The sequence below is a fragment of the Hyposmocoma kahamanoa genome, unplaced genomic scaffold (assembly GCF_003589595.1).
Source record: "Hyposmocoma kahamanoa isolate Upper Pololo Valley unplaced genomic scaffold, ASM358959v1 224, whole genome shotgun sequence".
Taxonomy (NCBI): Eukaryota; Metazoa; Arthropoda; class Insecta; order Lepidoptera; family Cosmopterigidae; genus Hyposmocoma; species Hyposmocoma kahamanoa.
Genome location: NW_020653743.1, coordinates 12,480,161 through 12,505,804, shown reverse-complemented (window position 1 = coordinate 12,505,804; position 25,644 = coordinate 12,480,161). Strand labels below are relative to the sequence as shown.

General features: G+C 34.3%; 1 protein-coding gene across 18 annotated transcripts in view; it reads right to left on the bottom strand.

Annotated features, from left to right (window-relative positions):
* Positions 1-25,644, bottom strand: part of LOC113228147 (zinc finger protein 628-like) — a 170,146-nt gene that overhangs the window by 82,609 nt on the left and 61,893 nt on the right. For 4 of the 18 annotated variants that reach the window (XM_026461338.1, XM_026461342.1, XM_026461345.1 and 1 more), the window contains 3 exons: positions 24,604-24,702; positions 23,798-23,896; positions 18,706-18,798 (listed from right to left, as the gene is read on the bottom strand). The exons of 1 other annotated variant lie outside the window; for it this stretch is intronic. In XM_026461338.1, coding sequence (XP_026317123.1) covers positions 18,706-18,798; positions 23,798-23,896; positions 24,604-24,702 — 291 coding nt within the window. The remainder of the gene's footprint in view (positions 1-18,705; positions 18,799-23,797; positions 23,897-24,603; positions 24,703-25,644) is intronic. 13 more of the 18 variants (XM_026461339.1, XM_026461340.1, XM_026461344.1 and 10 more) reach the window with 13 other exon arrangements.

The following is a 25,644-nucleotide window of genomic DNA, read 5'->3' as shown; positions in this document are numbered from 1 at the left end:
CAGGGATCTAGTACATGTTCGCCCCTTACCATTCAAACCGGAACGCGATCACTTTACTGCGTGGCGGCAGAAATGTGTCAGTACTTCCCTGGACTAATTCTTTCACAAGTAGCTCTTTTCTTGTTAAACACTGACATTTGTAAATTTTTAATAGCAATCGTCATCCTCATATCTAACGGAAGACGTTCACTGCTGAACATAGACCTTCCCATAGACAACAATAGCAAACATTTAATAGCAATACCTCTTGCAAATTGTAAAGGAAAATTTCGTGTAACCTGCACGTCGAAGGTGTAGACTATAGCCTAAATTCCTCGAAGGAATCACTCCGTGTCAAACAGTGTAACATATAATAAATAGATTGATGATGATGTAACGTAATAGTTATAAAGTCTAGTTCTTAGGTTTTTGCGATTGTTACGATAGGAACAGGAACTATTTGTTTGGATCTAATTTTTTTTTTCTAGCAAACCTGTTTAACTGAGTCAGCTGTGTTTTTAATTTTTTTCAAAAAAGATGTTATAATTTGTCACTATTTTTATTTTTTCCTAGGTGTATAAGGTATGAAGTTACCGCATTAGAAAAATAGATATTTTTTTAAACAATTCTTTAAACGTTATTTTCTCGATTTTTAGTTTTAGTCAACTAACGGCGGCAGCATCGGGCCCTTTATGCGTTGGTTTGTTTGAAAAAAGAAACAAATATACGCAAAATAGTATCATTTTCTAAGTTATAAAGCCTTTAAAAACATATTATCGATTTACACTAGTCCACAAATTAGCAGATATGCCATGATTTCATCACGATATTTTTCTTCACCAGTTGTTGAGACCATCCTTCTGGAATGCACACCGTCGGTCTCAAATATTTTATTTTTTTGAAGTGACAGGACGAACAAGTCGTGTCTCTGGTGATAAATGACACGCCTGTCCATAGCAGTTGCATGCCACTCAAACCTTTAAATCGCAAAGATCTGAGCGGCACTGCCACTGCACCCGTCGCCCTGAGACATAAGTTGACAAGTCCCACGTGACATTCCTCTTTATATATATAATACATATGTATTTACATCCTTGAAATTTATGTGGACCTATTCTCCCTATTATAACTTTTTTTAATTTTTCCTCTTAATGGTTGTCAAAACAGTTATATATACGTAATTTTCGCATTTTTTCTGTCATCAATATAGGTACATACATTTGTGGTAATTAAAGGTCGACTATTTAAAATTATTTACAAATACGTACAATTTCAACAATGTCACAGAAAGAAACTTCAAAGATTACCATTTAAAAAAAAAACTAAAAATCAACTTTGCATACTAAATATTCTCGTTAATAGAAAAACGGTTAAATGTCACGTTGTGACTTTTAGCTCTTTGCACGTCGAGGCTAGGTCACTTTCTCCTCAGCCTAGGCTAAAACCTAGGCTTAAAGTTTCCTATATCGTAACTAAGGACAATTACTTCACTATTTACAACACACGCAAACACGTTATGTATGTTGCTATATTGTGTTTTAAAATGTAGGTCAAGAGAATAATAATAAAAAATACCTGCATCGATGTTTTTTCAATTTATCGATATTGAGAAAACCACTCATTTCAATAAGACACCTTTTTCTAAAAGTCACATCACTGGCACTTATAGCATTTTGAAATTCGAATGTCAACAATTGAAAAGGAATTTAGAACGTTCACTTTTCAAATTTTAAAGTTTTTTTTTTAATAGAGAAGGGCAGAGAATAGGTCCGTTTTCGTCAAAATGTGTTTTTCAAATGTCTGTGTGCAGCAAAAAATCGCGTTGCACTCGAGTCGTGGTCCGTAGGCGTATAAGCTGTATAGTTGTAGAGAGGTATCGTAATGCACTTATGTGTACTAAGTTTTTTTATTATACTCAGTTATATTCGCGCGGTTCCTTAGTTTGAAGCTTGCGGGATACACGGTTTTGATACTTTGACTTTGATTACGTAATATGTTCTATAAACTTGTCTCCCTGAATTTTATTTAACAAGTTTCTAGTTGTATGGGATATTGAACGTAAAGCTAAAGTTGATAGTGTTTTTTAGCCAATAATGATTGAAATTTGGTTGTTCTATTAATTTCTTTAACTAAACTTATTTTTTTTAAATAATCCCGGAAAATAAATAATGCAACATACACACACTCAAAATCAGACATTTGTGAATATTCAATAGCAATATCTAAACGAAAATGTAGGCCCGTGCTTAACAGTAGGACATATAATGGATTGATGATAATTTAACACAATAGCTTTTTAGTTACTATATAACTATGTCTTAAAAATGAAAAAAAACACAACACACACACACACACACACACACACACACACACACACACACACACAAGCCCTTTCATATAAGTGCCTTGTCCTTGTTTTAATGTTAAACATCGTAAATTAAACAATAAAAAAAATTATATTAAAATCCAGTTTTTTCTCTTATGCTTTTTAATCAGATTGATTCACAAATGTCGAATTTATATTCGGTCAAATGTTACATACATTCGACTCGCTACAGTTAGTTAGGATTCGAATCCTGGTTGAGCAAATTGGGGAAACAAAGGTTCCTAAATTAGTTCTCATCCAGGTGTTCATTATATTACTGCTTAGCGGCAGAAAAAGGTCGGATGGCAGGTGTTTACTACTATTAAAATTAATCAGTACATGCCATAATATAGTACAAAAAAATCAGTGCTAAAGTATCAAACAAGTTTGCTCGTGCTGCAGATAGCTCGCGTGCGAAAGAGATAGCAGTATGCAGTTTTTCACTGTGCCCGCTCTCTTGACGGAGATTTTTTCCAACATTGGTTTTTATAACTTGCCTTCAACCGATGCTTTCTTATAGTTACTTATTTTTTTCGTCCGTTTCTTTTAAATGTACCTAGGTGGTCTTTATCGCGACATTGTATTATCTAAAAATATATCTATTGCATTCTACAGCGTCAAACCAAATCACTGTAATATCAAAAACAGCATTTTACAACTGCCTTCGTGGCCGAAAGTACCATGTCGGACTGCCACGCAGAGGTCCCAAGTTCGATTCCCGGGCCGGGAGAAACATTTATATGGCCTACATTTATTTCTCTCGTTGTGTATAATTTGTGGTTGTCTATGTGTATGTCCATGGCACCCGCGGCACAGGGTTTCCCTAGTGCGGGGCTATGTTGAGTGTGTGCGTTATTATTATTATTATTATCTGTAAAATACAACCTTACAAGACTATATTACTAACATCATATTTGTTGTTGTCTATATGTGTGTCCATGGCATCCGCCATACAAGGTTTCCCTGGTGTCAGTGTGCGCGCCATTATATTTTTTTTTTTTGAGAAAATACAGAGTAAATAATTTTACTTTTTACGTTATTTCTGTCGAAAAATAGATGAATCCTGCTCCTTAGCGGTTGCAGTGCCACGTAGAGCTTTAAATCGCAAAGAACAGATGGGCTCCTCCTCAATGAGAGGAAATTGGGTGAAATTACAAGCACATAGGACTTTTCAACTTGTCTCAAGGTGACGGGCGCAGTCACACAAAACCACCTGCATCTCGCCTGATGGAAAGTGAAGATCAAGTAAATAATGCCTATTCACTCTCGCCTTGAAAAGACCCAAATTACAGCGTTCAGGGAACAATTCTCCAGGCAAGGAATTCTAACCTTTAACAATTCGCCACATAAATGTGGAAACAAATACCTTCGTGCGATTACTTTAAATTCATCATAGGAACCCTAGCCTACATCTAGCCCCCCGATGATGGAAAAGGAAACGACACATATTAATATTTATAATTCTTATTAGTAAATAAATAGTTTTAAATACAAACTAAGATTCGATACTCGTCTTTCTAATTTACGAACGAATTATAAAAAAAAAAGATTAACAATACAATTTTAAAACAACAAATTGTCTTATTAACAAATGATACAGAGAGAAAAAACTAAAAGAAGTCATTATTATTGCATTATTTGAATTGCTGTTGTAATTAGTCGAATCAAAAAAGCATAAAATGAGTTAATAACTTGTTACAACGCCGTAAAATGTCCCTTTTTACACTGCACTTGCATTAACACGTAGTGTTGTGCTTTCGAATTAATGTTAATTAGAATATTATTTCGAATTGTTTTATTAAAACACTTTTTAGTTTCTTTAGTCAGTTATTGTTTTAGTTTACATAATAATTAATTTCTTTAAAGATTTATAATTTCAAAGACTACCTTTTTAACTTAGTTACTATTTAAAGTCTTGTAAGAGTGCCATTACGAATATAATAATGGAACTAACTTAATCCAAAATAAAAGTGAATAGAAAATAATAATACTCCCTTGTTTTATAATAGTTACAGTATCTGACATTTTTGTCGTAAGTATGCTCTTATTGTCATAAGTATAATTGAGGCTATCACCGCAAAAATGGTGCAACCCACATTATTATTTTTATCTACAATATTACTTTAAATGATGCTAAAGTACATAATTATAAACTCCCGAACACATAAATCGAGCCATCTTGCATTATATTTCAGAACAAAAAAAAATATTATCATTGAAGAAAGAGTTTTTCCCGATTTCGCAAATTCAAATTTTCAACAAAATCTTTTGAAAATGACATTTAGTATACAAGTTTCAAGCTTGAATTAGTTATTGGTCAATGAAACATTAAGCTAAAGACATTTAATACTGACAGTGCAAAGAGGCTCTAATTATGTGTCCGGTAGTATATTTCGATGCCATTTTTATGAATAAAAGAATGTTTAATTCATAGATGATGGAAATAAAAAGGGTTACACCACTTTTGCGGTGATACTGAGTATGTGCCAAATCAAGGCCATCGCTATACCAACTAAGCTACAGATCGACTCAGCAGACCTTAGAATTTCTCTAAGTGTTTATTACAGATCTTTTGTTATGGGGTTTTTTTGGCTTTTATCGCACAGACGCAGATTCGAAGTCATCAGGTTCAAGGAATTTTTCTTTGCATTCGATCTTTGTATTAATAATAGTAATAAACTAGTGGAGTATTATTACAAAAAAAATATTATCATTATGATATTCAATAAAAATGAATGTCGTAAGTTTGTCCGCGTTTTGTTTATAAATTAATAAAAAAAAGAAGCTACAATAATTTTGACACAAGCTATAATTTATTCCTTATTCTTCTTGATAATAATCTAGTATCCTGTCTAAATAATTGCCATAACTGACAATTTTAGGCAGTACAATTTTATTAAGCTGTCAAAGGCAAATATGCTGCACTTATTGTCGTATGTATTACTTTTTTTATACATTAATATAACTTATCGATAGAAATTATTTGCACGAGCTACAGCTCAAGATGTAAAATCCTAAACCGAAAACTGTACTCAAAAATTTACCTAATGCAACTTACGACAATTAGTTCAAAAAGGTGTGATATTTTTATACCTATTTGAAATTTAGAACAACAATATGAGGCAAAAATCACATTTGAATCGTCTATGCATTACAAAAAATTAAATCTGAACTTACCGGATGGTAAGTAACGATGTGGTTGAGAATATAGCATGCTCGTTAACTTTTTCTAATAACGGACTAAAATACACAACACTAACAATGAGGCTAGTGTCCCCTAGTTTACTTAGGTCTCAGTTAGGCTCAACCGACCGGGAAAATGTCGGCCGAATAGGGGACATAACGTTGATTTGCGAAATTAACACTAAATTACAGGCAAAACAAAGCGAATATACCTACGTCACTTCCTTGTCGTTAGGTTTTGTTACGACAAGTGGGCTTGTTTAATGATTATTTTTTTAGAGACAGTGTTTGGTGTTGTTTTGTTACTCAAATATAAATAACAATTCATATTCGGTTGAAATAGTAAAATATTGGATAAGAATCTATTTTTTCGTATTTAAATTTCATATGCGTTATTATATTTAGTGTTTTTAGTATCTTTGTAAAATACGACGAAAAAGGTGTTCCACATACATTTAAGGAACAAAAGTTGTTGTATATGATGTTAGTAATATAGTCTTGTAAGGTTGTATTTTACAATAATAATAATAACGCACACACTCAACATAGCCCCGCACTAGAGAAACCCTGTGTCGCGGGTGTCATGGACACATGCCATGGATATAAACAACCACAAATTGCACCCAAACTCACGAGAGAAATAAATGTAGGCCATACAAATATTTCTCCCGGCCCGGGAATCGAACCTGTGACCTCTGCGTGGCAGTCCGGCATGGTAACCGTTCGGCCACCGAGGCAGTTAATGTTGTAAGTTTTTTTTCCAACTAACCAAAGTTTAGAGCTTTTTACATGTCCCAGGGCCTGCGACTAACTGAGAATAAATAACCAATTCCGAAATTTCCGCATTTTTCCTTCATCTTGTCCGTCCCATCACTTGATGGTATATTTAAAAAAAAAAATGTGCAGCAATATAGAAACCTAAGAACTAGACTTGTAAAATGTGTTTATTCCATCATCATCAACCAAGTTATACGTCCCACCACTGGACACGGGTCTCCTCTAGAGACTTCACCCCTTTTCCTAAGGTTGTGAACCTTCTTCGACGTGCAAGTTTTATCACGATTATTCCTTCATCGAAAAGCTCGTGGTAAATTTGAAATTAAGTTTCGCACATAAATTCCGAGAAACTTAGAGGTGCGGGCCTGGATTCGTACCCACCTCCTCTGTTTGACAGGCGATAGGTCAATTCCTAGTAGAACCAACTGGAACTTTTTCTAAATTGATTCTGGACTGGGTGTTTTGGGAAGTGCTCCGGACTAGTTCCGTTGCTCATAGTATAAAGGGTATTCCCTAGTTTGAGACCAGGCAATTGGTGTGGTCGTTTGGCACATTAAATTACATTGTATTTAAATTTACAATATATTATAAATAAAATAACTTTTCATAAAAAAAATTGACTTCAAAAATTCTATTGAAATCCATTACGGGAAAGTGCGAGAAACCGTATTCATGCCCTGGTTTGCCACCCTAGAGGTAAAATATTTTCTTCAAATTTAAATGGGACCAAGGTTTCCTCTTTCCAACAAAAAAAGAATCATCAAAATCGGTACACAAGTAACATACTTTTAAAAAAAAACCAGACAGAAGTCGTTCAAAAATAGTATAAATAATATTGTGCATGGTATTGTTACTAAACGTTCATGACGAACGCAACGTTAATGCCGATTCAGGGAGTCGAACCATGGACTCAATTGAAGAGCAACCGTTTTTCTACTAGACCACCGCCGCTCTATCTCAAGCAAACAAGTAAAAAAAAATAAGAAGAAATTATTAGTAAGACGTTGAGAGAACAGAATGGCGTTCGTTAGCCCGTTTTAATTTCAGCTAATTTTTATCTTCGCTGTCGCTGCCGTCTTTTTTACCGTAGCACGGCCCATTAGCTGCGATCGCTACTTCGTTAACACGTCTTGATACTTTACTTCCTTTTTTTTTAGTGATACATTATTTTTAAATCAAATAAGTCATTTAAATTTTAAATTAAATTAAATTACTTTATTACATTTATAATTCTTATATGACTGTTTGTGCGTATTATTTATTCAGACTCATTAAATATTTAAAAAGCGGCGTTATAGCAATTTAAGTGAGCCCTAAAATCCAACACTCTCTTTCATTTTATCAACAGTCTCTTTATCTCTACGTCAAAGTAATATAATCAATTATTCCATTGGTAAAAATCATTTAAATTTGAAAAGGTCATTTTTTATGTGGTCATGTCGTCTTTCCAAAAAGATATACCTTTATCTAATACGTAATTTAGTGAGTTTTAAATTTGGAAAACTCTGGAATCTTATTGCAAAAACACATCACATCGCAACGATGCAAAGAGTACGGAGTTCACGAGAAAGTAAAATACATAAATAAATGTCGATACAGATTAATTAAATGTATGTGCATTTATCTAGGGATTTAGTTGTCGATTTAAATTTTAACGATTAGATATGGAATATTTTGCTACTATTATGTAAAGTTATTATTATTATGATAAATATTTTTTTTATCACTTATCATAACAAAAGTTCGCAACGAATGAAATATTAGAAAAAGTACTTGCGACCAAATTTAAAACTTAAATTTCAATTTTCAACTAAGTTATTTTAGAACACATTTATTTAGGAGCAAACACGAATTTTATAGAAATTGACAGTAAAAAACATATTAAAACATTTAATAATAATAATGAAAAAACTAAGCTAGTTACAAAATGATTATATATTTTAGACAACAAACTTAATATAAATTATGCACAAAAATAGTTTTTTTTTTACCTTTTGGTTTTTTTTATCTGCTTTGTAATAATATAGTTTTAGTTTGATATACGCGTAGTTTTAAATTTTTATACTGTTTTTTTATCTATATAGATCCTTCCAGATGAGTACGTCTAAGAAATAGAATACACCGTCGGCGTCAGTGTACCCCGATAGCTACAAATTAGACTGTTCAAAAGTAGAATAAAAAATAATTTACTAGAAAAACGCGCAATATCATCGTCCACACCATAGCTTATCATCAAGTGAAGATTAGCGGCCAAGTGTTCGTCTTTTTAAAAAAATGTTTAAAGTATCAAAATGGAACATCCACAATGACCCGAAGAAATCTAATTTTTGAAGAGTTTTTCTGTTATTCCGCTGAACGGACGCTTGTTTCCGACAATTTGCGTGTGCTTGTGAAAATTCACCTTTATGTACTGCTAATTACGTACTTTTAACTAATAAGTAATTGTCACCCAACATTTGAATTTTTTTTAATATTAATTACGCACTTTTGTACTATACGTACATCCAAGGCACACTGGAGTAGGCAGAGACTATGGACCTCCATGAAGTTACCCTGGTAGGGTTTGTGAAAGCACTCGTTCAGGTAAGTACTGCCACCATACCATTTCTATTGCCAAGCGTTACTGTTGTCCGGTTTTAAAGGGTTAGGAAACTGGTGAAGCTACAGGCACATGGGACTTTTCAGTTTATGTCTCAGAATGACGGGTGCAGTGGTGGTGCCCCTCAGATATTTGCGATTTAAAGCAGTGAGTGAACTTGCAGCTGTCATGGACGGCGTGTCGCTTACCACCAGGGACACGACTCGCGCTATCATTAAATATCATAAAAAAAAACACATACACCGTAACATTTTGAGAAAAGGCTGTGAGAGTGACGATTTTCGTGATTATACAACTTTGGTACTTATGGTAGACACACACTTCACGCTCGGACTGAAATCAAGTGAATCCAGTATGGGGTGTAACTATGTGGAGGGTGTGTAATAAGATCATACTTCGTCCTCTTCTATCTGCATGAACGTTTTGACAATGGGGCATGCAAGGTAATGTAGAGGCATTGTTTATTTATTATGGAGAATTCTTCAGTGCACCTTAATGGGTGTAGAACGTTATTATTATTAATATTATTTTGACTCATGTAAGAAATGTTTTAAATAGCGTGCTCTCTCAAACATTGCAGTGCCCCAACGTCATAAACTAATCTGTTATTCATAGGAAATGAAACTATTTTTCCGGATTTAAATCGCGTTATATTTGTTTCTTCAAACAAACCAACGTTTCCGGCCCTTTACAAGTCCCATGGTCACGGGCCCGAAACGTTATTTTTGTTTGAAAAAACAAATGTACGCGATTTAAATCCGGAAAAATAGTTTCATTTCCTATCTGTAACAATCGCGAAAACCTAATAACTCGACAATCTGTTATTTTTTTGAACGAGTCACTTTCATTTTACTCACTCCGTACAAAGTGCCGAAATCTCTGCCTTCAAAAACAAAAGAGGAGGTTATACTTTCGGCTGTATCTATGTTTTATGTATGTTTTCAGATATCTCTGTCAATTGTGGACCGCTTTTCAAAATTATTTTTATATTTGAAAGGGTGCACTCTCGTGGTGGTTCCATTGTCACCAAGTCAGAATCTGGTGAGGGGATCCCATAAAGATCGAGTAAAATCCTCAAATTTTATGGGCACGTCCGTGTATTCACCGATTTCTCCACCAATTGTTTACCGATTTTGAAAATTATTTTATTGTTTGAAAAGGTATACTCTCGAGGTGGTCCCTGACGTTGTTCCGGGTTCGTTTCGGTTATCACAAATTACTAAGTACTTTCCGCAAATAAAAGTCGACTTTTCACTCGACACAAAACATGTATGACGATGTGACCTCCTTGGATCGTCATCCCACCTTTTTAACACCTTTTCTCCGGTTCTTGGACACTCGTTTGGTCCCTGGCCACTCGTTTGTAAATTTTGAATTGTTCTCCAATTCCTTTGCCTCGTCTGATTTTCTGTCGTTCCACCGACACTCGGCCGGCAATTTTTGATCCGTTTACCAGTTACCAAAAATCTCTTGTCACATTTAAAAGATCACAAAATAAAGTAAAACCGGTATAAATGTTATTAAAACCGGATTTATTTCCACTATTTCTTTTAAATTTTGAACTTTAAACTCTAACTCTACTTCACTCTCCCAATGTAGTCTTACATTGCAATCTGTAGGACATGCTTAAGCGGTACCAGCAGCGCTTTCACATGTAGTCAACAAGTCACCGTCACCATGACAACCAGAAAAAAAAAGATGGATGGGAGTAACAGTCCCATTGTCACCAAGAAGTCAAAATCTGATAAGAGCATGCCATGGAAATCGAAAAAAGCCGACAAGCAAACTTTTGAGGATGGTTTTTTCAATGAAAATTATTATAACACACACTCATAGCCCCGCACTAGGGAAACCCTGTATCGCGAGTGCCACGGACGAACACAAATATACCCAAACTCATGAGAGAAATAAATGTAGGCCATACAAATATTTCTCCCGGCACGGGAATCGGATCCAGGAGCTCTGCGTGGCAGACCAGCGACACGCCTGTTTATAGCAGTTGTAGTGCCACTTCAGAACTTTAAATCAACTGCCTCCGTGGCTGAACGGTTACCATGCTGGGCTGCCACGCAGAGGTCTCAGGTTCGATTCCGGGGCCGGGAGAAACATTTGTATGGCCTACATTTATTTCTCTCGTGAGTTTGGGTGTAATATGTGGTTGTCTATGTGTGTGTCCATGGCACCCGCGACACAGGGTTTCCCTAGTGCGGGGTTATGTTGAGTGTGTGCGTTATTAAAAAAAAATCGCAAAGATCTGAGACGTACGTTGACAAGTCACAAGTGCTTGTAATTTCACCAACACCCTTAACGCGCTTGTGCACAGCATCCGTTATTTGTTCCGAATCCGAGACTACACAAATCTAGAAAACTCGGACCCATTTCGGATACTCTTGTGCACTAAGTCCGATTCCAATCCGATAAAATACGAATATCGCTTGTACACCTAGAGATGATCCCGTGACATTTCGGATCGTCATTTGTGTTGTTGTTGTCGCGAGGGTCAGTGCGCGCTTACCGTGCAAACCCGGAATGCAGAAATGCTTAGATTACTGATTGACCTGCCCGCGGACCTGTTCCCGAACACTATAGCTTCGACCTTTTCAAGGCGAGAGTGAATAGGCATTATTTAGGTGCGCATGCTACATCGTCGACGGCATCGTCACTTTCTGTCAGGTGAGATAGAGGTCAATGAGCACTTATTTTTTATAAAATAAAAACCTCAGAAATAGGTAAGATGGCAGTACTTTCTTGGACGAACTCTTTCACAAGGAGTTTGATACGATACGGAAGCGTAGTGTTTTATTTCCTATACATTTAAGATCTAAATTCCTTAGATTGCGATCGTGCCCTAAGTCTGCCTTTTTTAGAGAAATTTCATTGGCTGCAGCCAAAGGAATTAAGCTAAAAGGAGCAAGAGTCAAATTTCAGAGCCATTTTTACGAGTAGCGATATTTTTTAGTGCTCCCCTTATAGAGTCCACGAAAGTTAAGCCGTAAAGTTACACACTTAAATCCTTCAGCCACTTTTGAGATGCTGTTAATTGTTGGCGCTTGGTTATATTAAAAAGTTTACTTTGAGTACAATTTAAAAAAGAACAGACGCGAGACATTGTATACATGTATAAAAACTACCAAGTCATAGTGGCTATAAAAAAAAACCACCGCTATAAAACAATAATCAGTAAGTCCAAAGTTAAAGCGCAGAAAGTCAGTCCATTGCTCTGTAGACTGAGTGTCAACTCAAACCCTATACTCGAAACCTTTGCCAGGAAAACTCACTCTTTAACATGTTTTTTTTTATGTGGCACTTTATTCGCCTCACGTCTGAGGCAAACTTAGGACACTTTTAATATTTTTTTGCATGTATGTAACACGATTACTCCATTTGTGAACCGATTTTGATGATTCTTTTTTGTTGGAAAGAGGGATATCTATTTCAACGCAAAAAAGTCGTTACAGAACAAAACAAACATCTGCTACAAGCACACAGAATTATAACTTTTTTATAAAAAAACCGTTTGTCAAATTTTATTGAAATCGGTTACCAGAGTGTGCTCGAAACCGGTTCCATTGCCTAGTTTGTCACACTTAGAATCGTATTCTAGAACTCTACTCAATGCTTAAGTCAGGACTTGAGTATTGCAGTGAGCACTGAAAATCGTACTCAAGTCCTTGCCACTAGGGTCGTATTTCCAATGCTTGAAATCATACTCAAGTCTGCTCAAATCCTGACTTGAGCATTGAGTACAGTTCTGGAATACGACACTTAGAGGTGGAATATTTTCTTCTAATTGAAATGGAACCAATACTGAAGCACCCTCTTTCCTACAAACAAAAAATCGCGTAACATATACAATATAAAATAAATACAGTCGAATTGTGTAGGTCTCCTTTCTTGAAATCGGTTAAAACTATTTATGTTTACTTATCTTGTTCTACTTAATTATGAACTAGTTGAATAACATGAGTTATTCATTATAATAATAATATTGATTAAGTGAATTAAATCAATAATACAATAATAAAAATGCAATAATCTTACTTTTTCTGTTCAATTTTTAATACTTGTAATTTGCAGAATTGTACAACAATACGTCGCTAAAAGGCTTATTTGACTTTCGAAGGTATAACACCTTTTATAACCCTTTTTTAACTCTTTTTGGGGGTGAACTTGTGAATTTATACCGCAATTACTGGTGACGGGTACACCGAGACATTATTAGAAAAGTTTCTTAGAGCTCGTAAAAAATTTTCTTTTTTAGTACACCTGCGCGTGTTTTTAGAAATTTACTTAAATTAAATTACATACTTTTAGTTATAGCCCTGAATGACAATGATGATTAGAATTTGGTGACAAAAAAGAATATATGTCGTCCCTATTGTTATTTCTCCAAGCATCACCTCCATAGCATCAAATTATTAGATCTTAAAGAAAGTCTCTACATTACCTTGCCAAAATCTTTAAACACATTTCCTTTTTTATGTTATCAAACGACGACAAGAAAAAGCAACACGCCAGTTCACAGATTATAAACTTACTTATCAATTATTATATGCCTTGTGGAATATGACGTAACATTTTATTGTCTGCTTGACAAACTTTCAAAATAAAAATCGTACTAAAAAAAATACCAGCCCTATGAATAGTAATAGCTTGGCAACCCTACCAGGAGCAATGTTAAAAGTAATATTTAAAAATGAAATAAAATTAAGCGGGACGCTATCTTGTCCCTGTTTTTCTTTCCTTCCAGGGTACAACCCTTGTACAACGAGTTATTCGTTCGTAATGATAATTTATACATTTTTTGTTTACCTTTTTTTGTTTTATGAGTATTTAAACGTTTTGGATATTAACAATTCAAACTCGATGAGATTCAGAGGACATGATCTTGAAACTAGTATCTAGAAATTACGCTGGCAAATGAGAAACCGCCGGCTTGATTTATCCAATATAGCCGGTATAAACACCGGCTATATTGGACTTGTCAACTTATGTCTCAGGATGACGGGCGCAGTGGCAGTGCCCCTCAGATCTTTGCGATTTAAAGCTCTGATGGCACTGCAACTGTTATGGGACAGGCGTGTAGCGTACCATCAGGCGCACGACTTGTTCGTCCCGTCACTTGATATTATAAAAAAAAAAAAATTGGACCACTACTGAGATACCCTTTTTTTAAAATCAGTTCATAAATGTCTGCGTAATCGCGTGACATACACACAAAAGAAATGCAGTCGAATTGAGAACCTCCTCCTTTTTTAAAGTCGGTTAAAACGTGTTTATTTTAAAACTTTTTTTTTTAATTACGCAATCAGATGCCATTGTAGTTTTATACTATGAATGCGTATGTTATTCACTACACAGATACGTATATAATTATCTCATATATACAGTCGGCATCAAGCTTTTGTTCCAATATCGCCTATACGGCAATGGAACAAGATTCTATGGACATTGCAAGAGTCACACTTTTAGTAAAAATTTTTTTTGATAAATATTGTATCGTACATCATTCATATAGCGCTCAAATTCATAATTTAAATAAATCACAATTTTTGCAGCAACTATTTTAATTAAATTAAATCATAATGTGCACACACGTGCACATATTCATAGCCCCGCATTAGGGCAACTCTGTATCACGAGTGCCATGGGCACACACATAGACAACCATAAATTACACCCAAACTTAAAAGAGAGACATAAATGTAGACCAAACAAATATTCCTCCTGGCCCAGGAATCGGACCCGGTACCTCTGGGTGGCAGTCCAGCATAGTAACCATTCGGCCACGGAGGCAGTTAAGTCATGTTTCAATTCACAACCAAACTTGGTTGTGGCCATTGTGATAAAATCAACAACATTTTTCAGTACAGTTAATTTTATAAAAAAAGCATTCACATAAAACCATAAAGAATAAATTTAAAACGTCGAAAAACCACAGGAGGAAAAACTTAATCGCTTAAAAATTAAAACAGACACCGTAAAAGCTTAAAAAATAAAAAACCTAAGACTATCGAGACAATCTTTCAAAACCTATTAAGTTTAAAAGCCGTTTGGTCATTAAACCACGTTTTTTCTTCCCCTTTTCCACCCCCTTGGACACTTTTCATAATTACCGTACTCCCCCCGCCACCGTCTACTTGTAACAAGATGTCGCAGTTGGAAAAAAAAAAACAATTTCGTTTGGCTCATTCGTTTCTTTTAATTTATAACTTTTTAAAAGTATTTTTCTTTGAGTCTACAATTGATTAAAAAGAAAGTGAGCAAGTACGATAAGCTTAATGCAATAAGCTTAATTCAAACTAATATGTTTACAATGGATATAAGGCAAACAATCATTATTATCAAGGCACAGGATTTGTGCCTTTTATGATATTCATGAATGAAATTATACTTTAAATGAGTCGTTTTTTTATCAGCTATGTGTACATCATCAACCCATTTATACGTTCCACCGCCGGACACGGTTCTCCAATCAGGCGAGGATTTCACACATTTTCGAGGTTTATGAACCTTCTTCGACGTGCTGGTTTCTAAATTTCGAAAAGTCAGAGGCGCGAGACCGGATTCGAACCCACGGTATCCGCTTGAAATATCTTACTTATCTTGCGTAATATTCTGTGCATTTGAATTATAACGTTTAAAAAAACGCCACCTCATTTAAAACACTTTCATCCGTAAAGAGTTCATTTTGCAAAGGAACTTTTTCTCGTAATGTATTTTCAGCCAGACACGCTATTAAAAAAACTTAAAAACGATCATGAATTTAAATGTAAAAAAAGCGGCGACTATAAAGCACCCGCCGACACTTTCAGTCCTTACAAAAAACATTTTTTAAACAATATTTATAACAGAGACCGACATGCATGCAAAAAAGTAACAGAACACATTGATTTAGTATCTTCAAACAAAAAGCCAAGTCAGCTCTTTTGTCACAAAAAAAAAGAAAAAACACATGTCGCAAAAGAGCGGACGTCAAAATCGTCTCAATTTCGAACGAAAAAACAATGTGATTTGAATTTTAAATTTGGAACGCGGTCATTTTCTTTGGATTTTTTCGCAAAGCGTCCGTGTAATAAATCTTTTGGCAATAACGATAAATTCATTGCGGATCGACATGCAAATGTAGATTTTTTTCGACATAGCGTATCAAGAACGTCGAAAATAAAATGTGCTAAGACTGCATAGAGTAGACAATGAGACTAAGTTATTTGACGTTGTAGGTAATAACTACCGTATTTTTACTACCCTACTTGTATGACAAACTTACAATCGTCATTTTTTTTATAAAAAATTATTGTGCCTTAGACTTACATCCCACTTGATGGAAAGTGACAATAAGGTCCAGAATAGAGCATGCACATAAATGATGCCTATTTACTCTCGCCTTGAAAAGGCCCAAGTTATAGCGTTCAGTAAGGCTAGCACGACAGGACGCTACTTGCGCGAGATCGACTTAAAGCGAGAGATACTACTATTCTCAAATAGAGATCTCTGTAGGCGAGGATTTTTTATTTATAAAAAAACTGTTCCAATATTCGACATTTTAGATTACGAACTGAAACTAAAAAATATATAAATGAAGATATATATATATCTATACCAAGTATATACCATCTGTATTAATCTTAAAGACAGAACGCCGAACGTAAGAGAGCGTTATGGTATTAAAGATGATATAGTGACCGGGATAGAGGGGGATGCTTCATGTGAAAAGAATGAATGTTGGTAGATTGACGGCATAAATTCATAGAGTGAATATGGATGGAGAGGTACACCTCGGCGTACAAATCTCAAATGGATTAGGAATGTCCTTAAAAAGGCCGGGTTAAAAATGCCAAAAATAAACGGGCATTTAAGAAGAGACTGGTGGAGGTCAATGATCTCTGCCTACCCCGGTGGGAAACAGGCGTGATGGTATGTATGTATGTACCTGTGTATGTATAAATGAACTTATTTGTCAAAATAAATAGTACGAAAGTCAACTCTAAACATTCCCTGTTCAATTCAACCTCAAAAGATCAAGTACTGACTCGCTCACAACGTTCAGTTTTATTTTGTCGAGTGTACTTTTGGTACGTCCTGTATAATACGGGTGAACTTGTTTTTTATCAACCTGTACGTTTTGCATGTTACTTTTGTTCTCTACGTTTTGGGGTAACTTAATTTGTGGTTAGGTATTTTGTAACGTTTTAGATACACAAAACGAGAAAGTTTTACTTACTTTATAGCATACTCTGAAGCTGGTTATTTAGTTTTATTTATTTATTGAGCATTCAGAGCCATCAGCTGCAAAAGGTAGCAAATAATTAAGAAACTTAAAACATAAGTTACTTAAAAAAAATGTAATTCGTGTAAAAACAGTCGGTAACTACAAAAGTCGCCATTTTTCTCTGTATTGATTGTTTTTTATAATTTTTAAAGAGTTTTTAAGTTATCGCGATTGTTACACTATGTCACTCGTGTAACCTACCATAGAACTTGCAAAGAATCCGTAACGTTGATTTGTTTAAAATACAAATCGCGATTTATGTCTGAAAAAACATGGTCATTTTTTTATTGTAATGCACGTCAATTAATATTGACATTATATAAATATTAACACTGGTACCCACTCACGTTTTTTTTTATACTTTAACATTATAAACAGTACGAATTTAATTATAAATAAATAACATTGGTAAATTTATTTATTGTTCGCATTTTTCTTTTTTTTCCTTTTTTTGCCTTGAAAGTGAAGCCGGTGTACGTTCAAATCAAAGCTGGTTTTCTTTGTACCTGTTTTATTAATAAATACAGTAATATTGATTGATTTTTATGAAAATATGTTTTTTATAGCAATTTTAAACAGTTTAATACAAATTTAGTAAATTGACTAATATCGGTTTTAAAAAATCGCTTTTAAAACAACATACGTACATCTTTAGATGTGATATTCTTTATTACGCAGATACATTATAATATTGATTTCATTTGTCAAGTATCTTTTACGTTGAATCATCAATATTTAAAAAAAGTAATCGATCGAAGTCAATATCCTTCCAGCCACGTTGTTTTTGTTTCCGCGCAACGGATCATTCGGTGTTCAATTTTTTTTAAAAAGAAGACCTTACGAAATGCAGATGTTCCGCAAATACAGTACTTACAATACTTCCTGAGTAATGCACCATACACCACCTTTTACGCAGATGCTTTTCGAATTTAAAAAAAAGAACAAAATCTCGATTAAATAAATTGTTAACACGCCCAAGGCGTTTTTATCGTAGACTTCGTTTTTATTCTATGCGAAAAAACATTGTAATGAATGCTATAGATCGCTATTTTATAGTTCCTGTCGAGTAAAAAGACCCTATCTGACTGTAGAAGCGCTTCCTTTGCCACCCGCTGCTAGGTATTAGATAATATCTCTTTAAAAATAAATTACGCTAGTCGTTTTGTAATGAGAATGTAAAAAATAAACGCTAGGTTAGATAGAACTGTTAAAACTCACCTTATAATATAATAAAATAAGAGTAATTGGTATTAAACCAATACCCCAGTTTGTTAGAGGAACTGTTTTGGCCGCTACATTAAAACGTCTTCAATTTACAAACAGTTTAACAACTAACAAAAACGCCAATCTTCTAAAGCTACGAAAGGTTTAAAAAATTATATTCAACAATATCAAGTTTGAAAATTTTATTCCAAATTTAGTTTATTATTTTTGAAAGCGAATAAAAAAATATTAAAACGAAAAATTTAAAAATAGATCATCGAACGTATCGACCGCCACATGTCCCCTACCCTTGGAAGATAACAATACGCATTGAAACAGGTGCCAACTCACTCGCTGCAGTGTCGACCAGCACTCCTCCAGCGTTCGCTCGCTGATGCTCTGCCCGGATCTCGCTTGTTGCTGTAAACGAATTACAAAATTACTTTCCAGATTCCTTTAGTAATTCTTTTTTGTAAAACACACTCGAATATTAACAAGTACAGTCAATATAACCCGCTACTCCCTAACTGCCGTATCTCACGTTTGTGTCGTAACTAAGTAAGTCGTATTATCTTACGCAGCTTTCAAACGCTAACATCTACTACCTCGTAACTCTTTGTCAGAATATGTATGTATGCTCAGAGGATTTTGTACAAAGCTTGTTACGACGTATCGAGTTTTTATACTTCGTTTTTTTTTTGCTACCATTTGGAGTACATCTATTGGCAAATGCTTTCACCACAGTAACAAGCATTATAGTGTATACGATAATAAAGCATTAGACAGAAAAAAAATTTGGGATTTTTATCATGCGCCATTTCATTCAGTAATTTTGTAAACTAAACAATTTAATAAATAGAGTAAATCAAAATTCTCAAACATATTTGCTCCCTTTACGTTATTTTTACATACTTAATCCATTTCAAAGACTATACAATACTTAAAGAAACAGAGGTTGCAAACGTTTTTATCGTGTCATTTGTAATAGTCGTAAAATTGTCACCATATTTTTCTTTACTGTAATTTGTTGCCTAAGAAAAGGATTACGATCACCACTTCTTTGTTTACATTTTTTGTAAAAAAAAACGAAGTATAAGTTTGATTGATACACAATGAAAATGAAACAATTTTTGTCAGTCATCGGTGACCATGTAAAGAGCTAAAAATGATACCTTATTTTAAACGACATGTGAAGAGGCATCTTGTAGGCATACAGGGTGGAAGTGGCTAGAACAGTGATTGTATCAGCACTGCACTAGGTTCCTTCACGTTTGGACTCCACTTTCCATTTAATATCGGGTAGAGTCAAGATATCTGTCTGACACGTATTAAGAAAAAAAATTAAGACCGAAAAAATTGTTTAATTTCCAGTTTGTTACGGTAGTTAGGAGAGAGATGATACGTCATCTATTCGTAATTAAAATTGTATGCGTGTTTTACAAAAAAAATAAAAAAGAACGTTAGTAAGGTATAAATAATTTTTAACAACAGAAATTGTTAACATAGAAATGTATAGAAGTGTAGAGTGGTTAGAGCAGTGACCTTTATTTCCAATATTTACATAATATTTTCGTATAGACACTACTATGTTTTATGGTATCATGAAGCTCACTGTAGAAAGAAAATGTTCTAGTCTTTATGGAAATATATATTACGTGGCAATGTTATTTCAAATAATAAACAATGTACAAGACCATCACACCTAATACCTAGTCTCAATCTAGGATACCCTATAAGCGCTCAGAACATCCAGTACAGTACTAATTTACAGAAATCAATTTCCAAATTGGTCCTTCCGGGAATCGAACCGGGAGCTTCCTCATCTAGTGCCAACCGTGCTAACTGCTAGACCACCTAGGTGTTCCTGTATATATATATATATATATATATATATACACACACACACATACATATATATACAATAAACAAATCGATTACGGGTCATTCTCGGACTAGTATTCACTACCTAATTTCGTGGCAATTTTTATTATTTATATAATCAAGTATATTATCGTGTAGTTATCAAATAATATTTCACGATACAACACTCGAATATTAAATAATATTGCACGATAAAAATATCGAATACTTAAATAATAAAAAAATCCCACGGAAATTAGGTAGTGACACTAGTCGGAGAATGGGTTACAAGCCCTTCGTAGACAATAAGAAAGATATCATTGTTCTTTGTCGTCGAAGAATGAAGCAACAAAATATTGTTATTAAAGGTTGGAGCCCATTAGTCAGCACGCTTTAGCACTGCGTCCATACTAAACAGTAGTTTGGTCTTCCCGCTTTAAGCATCAAGCATTTAAATAAACTCCATATAAGACAGGCGTTGATTACGAACGCACAGTGCTAAAGCGTGTTGGTTAATGTTGTAATAATAATAATGTTGCTTCAAAGTTAATAAACGCCAAGATAAAATACATATACAGGTTGATTCGTAAATATTGATACTAATAACCTCACATTACTAAATTACTAACATCATAAATAGGTAACTTTTGTTCCATGACTTTTAGTAATTTATCAGATTTTGCTGTCATACAAAAAAAAAACATTTAAATAGATCGCACTTAACAGCCATGCCTCTGTGCGATAGCAAAACAAAGTACACACCACCAAAATTATTTTTATGAATCATAGCACAGCAAAATCACATGTACGTGGGAAGTGTTGCTAAATAACTTACTACCAAACACAGATCTAAAATGTGTTAGATAGTACAATAAAAAATTAAAAATTTATTTTTGGTAAATTTGCTATGTGTTTATATCTTCGATCCGGCCGATTGTTTTTGGTTTTTAACGACTTTTTTTGTCGTAGCGTTGCATAGCGTCTAGCACGGTTTGCTAGGAGACGTTGGTTCGAATCCTTCGAAATCTTTGTTTAATAATTATAGCAAATTTACTATGTTTTGTCAAAAAAATGGTATAGAAGTTGTTGTTTAACAATATATATCCTGCTAGATTGTTAGTATTTTACAAACAACTCTGTATATAGGTACTGTAAGGCTCAATTTATATTGCGGCGGAACAAAATGGAAGCGAATTTTAATAGCAGAAGAGCTCTTTGTGAAAGCGTTCGTTCAGGGAAGTACTACCACCTTACCTATTTCTGCCGTCAAGCAGTAATGTCAGCATTACTGTGTTCCGGTTTTCGAAGGGTAAGGGTGCTGGTGAAATTACAGGCACATGGGACTTGTCTACTTATGTCTCAGGGTGACGGGAGCAGTGGCAGTGCCCCTCAGATCTTTGCTATTTTAAAGCTCTGAGTGTCACTGTAACTGTTATGGACAGGCGTGTAGCTTACCATCAGGAGCACGACTTGTTCGTCCCGTCATTTAATGTTATAAAAAAAAGAATTTTTGTAACGAAATTGTTCATAGCATGATGAACTTTATGGTTAATTGTATAACGTACAAATTAGATACGAGCCTAAATCTTCTGCGGCATTCTCGGGCGTGCGCTTCCATTCCCTTCCACCGCAAAATAAATTGAACGGAAGAATGAACGAATAATGCGGTTTACAACTTTAAAGTCAATACAAAGGTCTTTAACATATACATAACACATAAAATGTGCTGATTCTGTTTAGAACTCGGTTGGTTAAGAACGGTGGCCCCGGCATGGCAACAGAAGCTGGTTCGAAGCCAGTCAGATCGGAGGAATTTTTCTTTGTCTTCTATCTTTAAGAATATTTAGTACCTCTTTCCGCCTACAAAGTAATAGTCTATATATATACAGACAAATATAATAAACCATTGACTAACTTCAACTAATACACATAGAGTTAATAGCACCTCTTAATTTAGAAAAGTTGGTTTTCTAAATTGGTCCTACCGGGAATCGAAACCGGGACCTCAGTGTATACTACACTGCCAGATCTATTTGTAAAAAAGGTAAAAATGTTATACACATTATTTTCTCTGAACAATATAATTATAACTTTTTTATAAAAAAACAGACCTCAAAAGTTTGCTTAACCGCTTTCGCTGTGTTCGTTACATCTATTTGCCAAGTTTTGTTGAAATCGGTCATCCCCTACTTTGCCATCCTTAAAGGTGAAATATTTTCTTCAAATTTGAATGAGACCACAACTGAGATACCCTTTAAAAAAAACTTGAAGAAAAAACATAACATGATTGTCATTGCAGTAAAACAGCGCTGACTCAGCATATGCCAAAGTTTCCAGAGGCGCTGGTTTTCAGTCAGTACTAATGAGAGGGAGTAAGTTATTTGAAAGCAAAAATATAACGACTATGCTTAAAGTTATACATTGAGAATAATAATATACAAAGTACTCCCTATCTCTATACCTAAATTAACCTATTTGATATGTAAGTGTATACTAAATAATAAAGAGGTTTTAATGTCGTATAATGTCCTTTTCGAAGTCGGTTAAAAACTATGATACATACATACATATACTTTACGCTTTTTCCCATCGGGTTAGGTAGAGACAACAGTCTCCCATTTGCTACGGTCCTGACACACATCTTTCGCCTCATCTACACGCATCCGTGCTTTCATACACGCTCGTCGGTTAAGGTTTTTGATCTGGTCCTTCTTTAGGATGGCCTCAATATGGTCATGGTAAATTCGTCTTGGTCGGCCCTTACCGATTTGCCCGCTCACACTCGCCTTGTCAATCTTCTTTCATTCATTCTCTCTACAGGTCCGGACAGTCTAAGCATCCCTTTCTCTATCTTTGTCACTACATCGTCTTCCATGCCGCAACGTTCGCTTATCACACTGTTCCGTAATTTATTTACAAGAGTCACTCCAGCCATACTTCTCAAAGCTCTCATTTCTACTGGTACTGCTATGAAAACTATGATATTTCCTTAACAACATGTAACCCGATTGGTGGTAAAGTTAATGTGTGTTAAAAAAATTAGACACAGATCACAATGTGACAAAACCTTAACGAATAGTTAGTACATTAAAAAACAGGTTAATTTTGACATCTAAAACATTAGGTCATAGTCGAGTCAAAAATCATTACAAATAATTTCACATGCGACTTTTAAAGAAAATTTATTAATAAGAAATAAAAACTATTGCCTCAAAGAGCCCATTGGTGCACGAGTCGTAAAATCAGTTGAACATAACGACTCGATCTATTTTAATGCCGTTTCCGTCATTGGACATTGAATTAGGATATACATAGGAGATTGTCAGAATTGCACATTGTTCAAGAATTCAGTCATAAAAAATATTATCGTTTAAAAATTTCGTAAACTTTTATTAATTTGAATTTGGAAGATAATCTGTGTCATTAGAAAAAAACAGTAAGATGCATAAAATTCTAAATTTAAATTCTAATATGATAATAAAAACTAGAATCGTGCCTATCGATTAGTTTCCATAAAGACTAGTGAAGTGAAAGACGAAAGAAAGAAAAAAATAATTACATCGATATTCAGGTTATTCAGGAAATTTACCAAAGCGAAGGGCAGCATTGCGTTCCGGTCGCCCATTGGGGCCTCGCCCGATGGCGATTGCTGCTGTGGCTGCGTGCAAACAATTACGTTTTATTAGATATTGAAAAAAAAACTTTACTTAGATGAACATTGTGAAATTAAACTGTTTACGTAAATAGGTTAAAATGTGACTAATTCTATAGCATTTAAAGAATTTGAAAATATATTTTGGAACATTGAGGTGATATTAAGACTAATAACGATAAGTAATTACCATTCATAATGTAAAACAAGAATTAAAGGAGAAAGAAAATAGACGAGAACGTTACAAAGCAACAACGCAGCAAATAAAATCATATTGAGCATTTTCAAGCCTATAAGTCCAATAACAGAAATAAGTAAAAAATAACTATAACGATAACGCAAATACGAATTCGATGTAAAAACTTTTATCTTACTATTTTATTTAAAAGCACGATAAAAATTCATACAGTGACATATGGGTACAGCACTATGATTCCGGAATGTTTTAATGCAAAATCAAAAACAGAACTTACCTTTTTTCAGAAACATAATATTGTTCTACACAACACTCACGTGCACATGCAATTGCGAATGTTATTTTTTTAATATTCAAAATTAGAACAAAACCGTTACGGAAAATTAGTTTAAAAATTGCAACATAAAAGGTGTTAAGGCGCACTTCACACATAAATTAAAATGTTAAAAAAGTTTTAAGGTTACAAACGAAAAACAACCCACAAGACGACATTTAGATGTTATTAAAAATTATTTACATCGATATTATTGAGTGATGATAGTAAATTTACCAGCGCAAATGGTACTAGCGATCGTTCGCTCATTGTAGAATCAGCTGAAGGAGACTGCTGTTGTTGCTGTCCCATTCCGATGTACAGAGACGGCGGCGTGAAAGAAAGAGACAGCGATATCAGATCCTTGTGCCAAAATTTTAGAGAAACACTTCTTAAGTTTTTCGAAATAATATTGTTTTTCCGCGGCATCATGCCAGCTCGAATTTATTTTGTTAGGGATGTGTGTTTAATTCTGAAATATATTATTTTTATTTCAAACCCTCGAATCTACAAGAGTCTGTCAAATAAAAATATTAATAAATCAAATTTTAATTAACCGTTGTTAAAAAAAAGTAACCACAACAGCGCAACACTTCAGCGTTGAACCGTTAAATTTCTATTTACGGGAAAAAAACAGAATGAATACGCAACACGAACAGGATATCAAAACCGGTTCGTTATTCAAACAATTCTTTAAAACAAAAAATAAATGAAATGAGAACAGATTCACAGTAACAAATAACTGTCAACACCCCTTCGCGAAACAAAATGCGACAAAAAACAAAAAAAAAACAAAATCACAACACCCTAATCCCATGCCGTGGGAATAGACAAATGCAAGAGGTGAGCGAATCCGAAACTAATTTAAAAAGTAATATTCGTGCCTCTTTTGTTTTTAAAATTTGAGTTAAAGAATAGAGCTACCCCATTTTAAAAACCCAATAGAAACTTTGCGGCCAGGCACTAAATCCGTTCGGATTTAACAAAATTTTAAATTACAACGGAAATCAAATATTAAGAAAAATATCGGTTCACCGAGACGTCAACAGAATAATTTTAAAGCCATATGGCTCAAAACAAACATTTGTCGGTGTCAATAAAAAAATAAAAAGAAGTGAAATCGAAAGCCGCGGACATGTTGATCACAAGCTAATGTTCGAATAATAGAATTATCACAGATTATTGTAATTTACATATCCTTTGTAAAACCGGATGCGACATAAGGACAAAAACGATTTAATAATA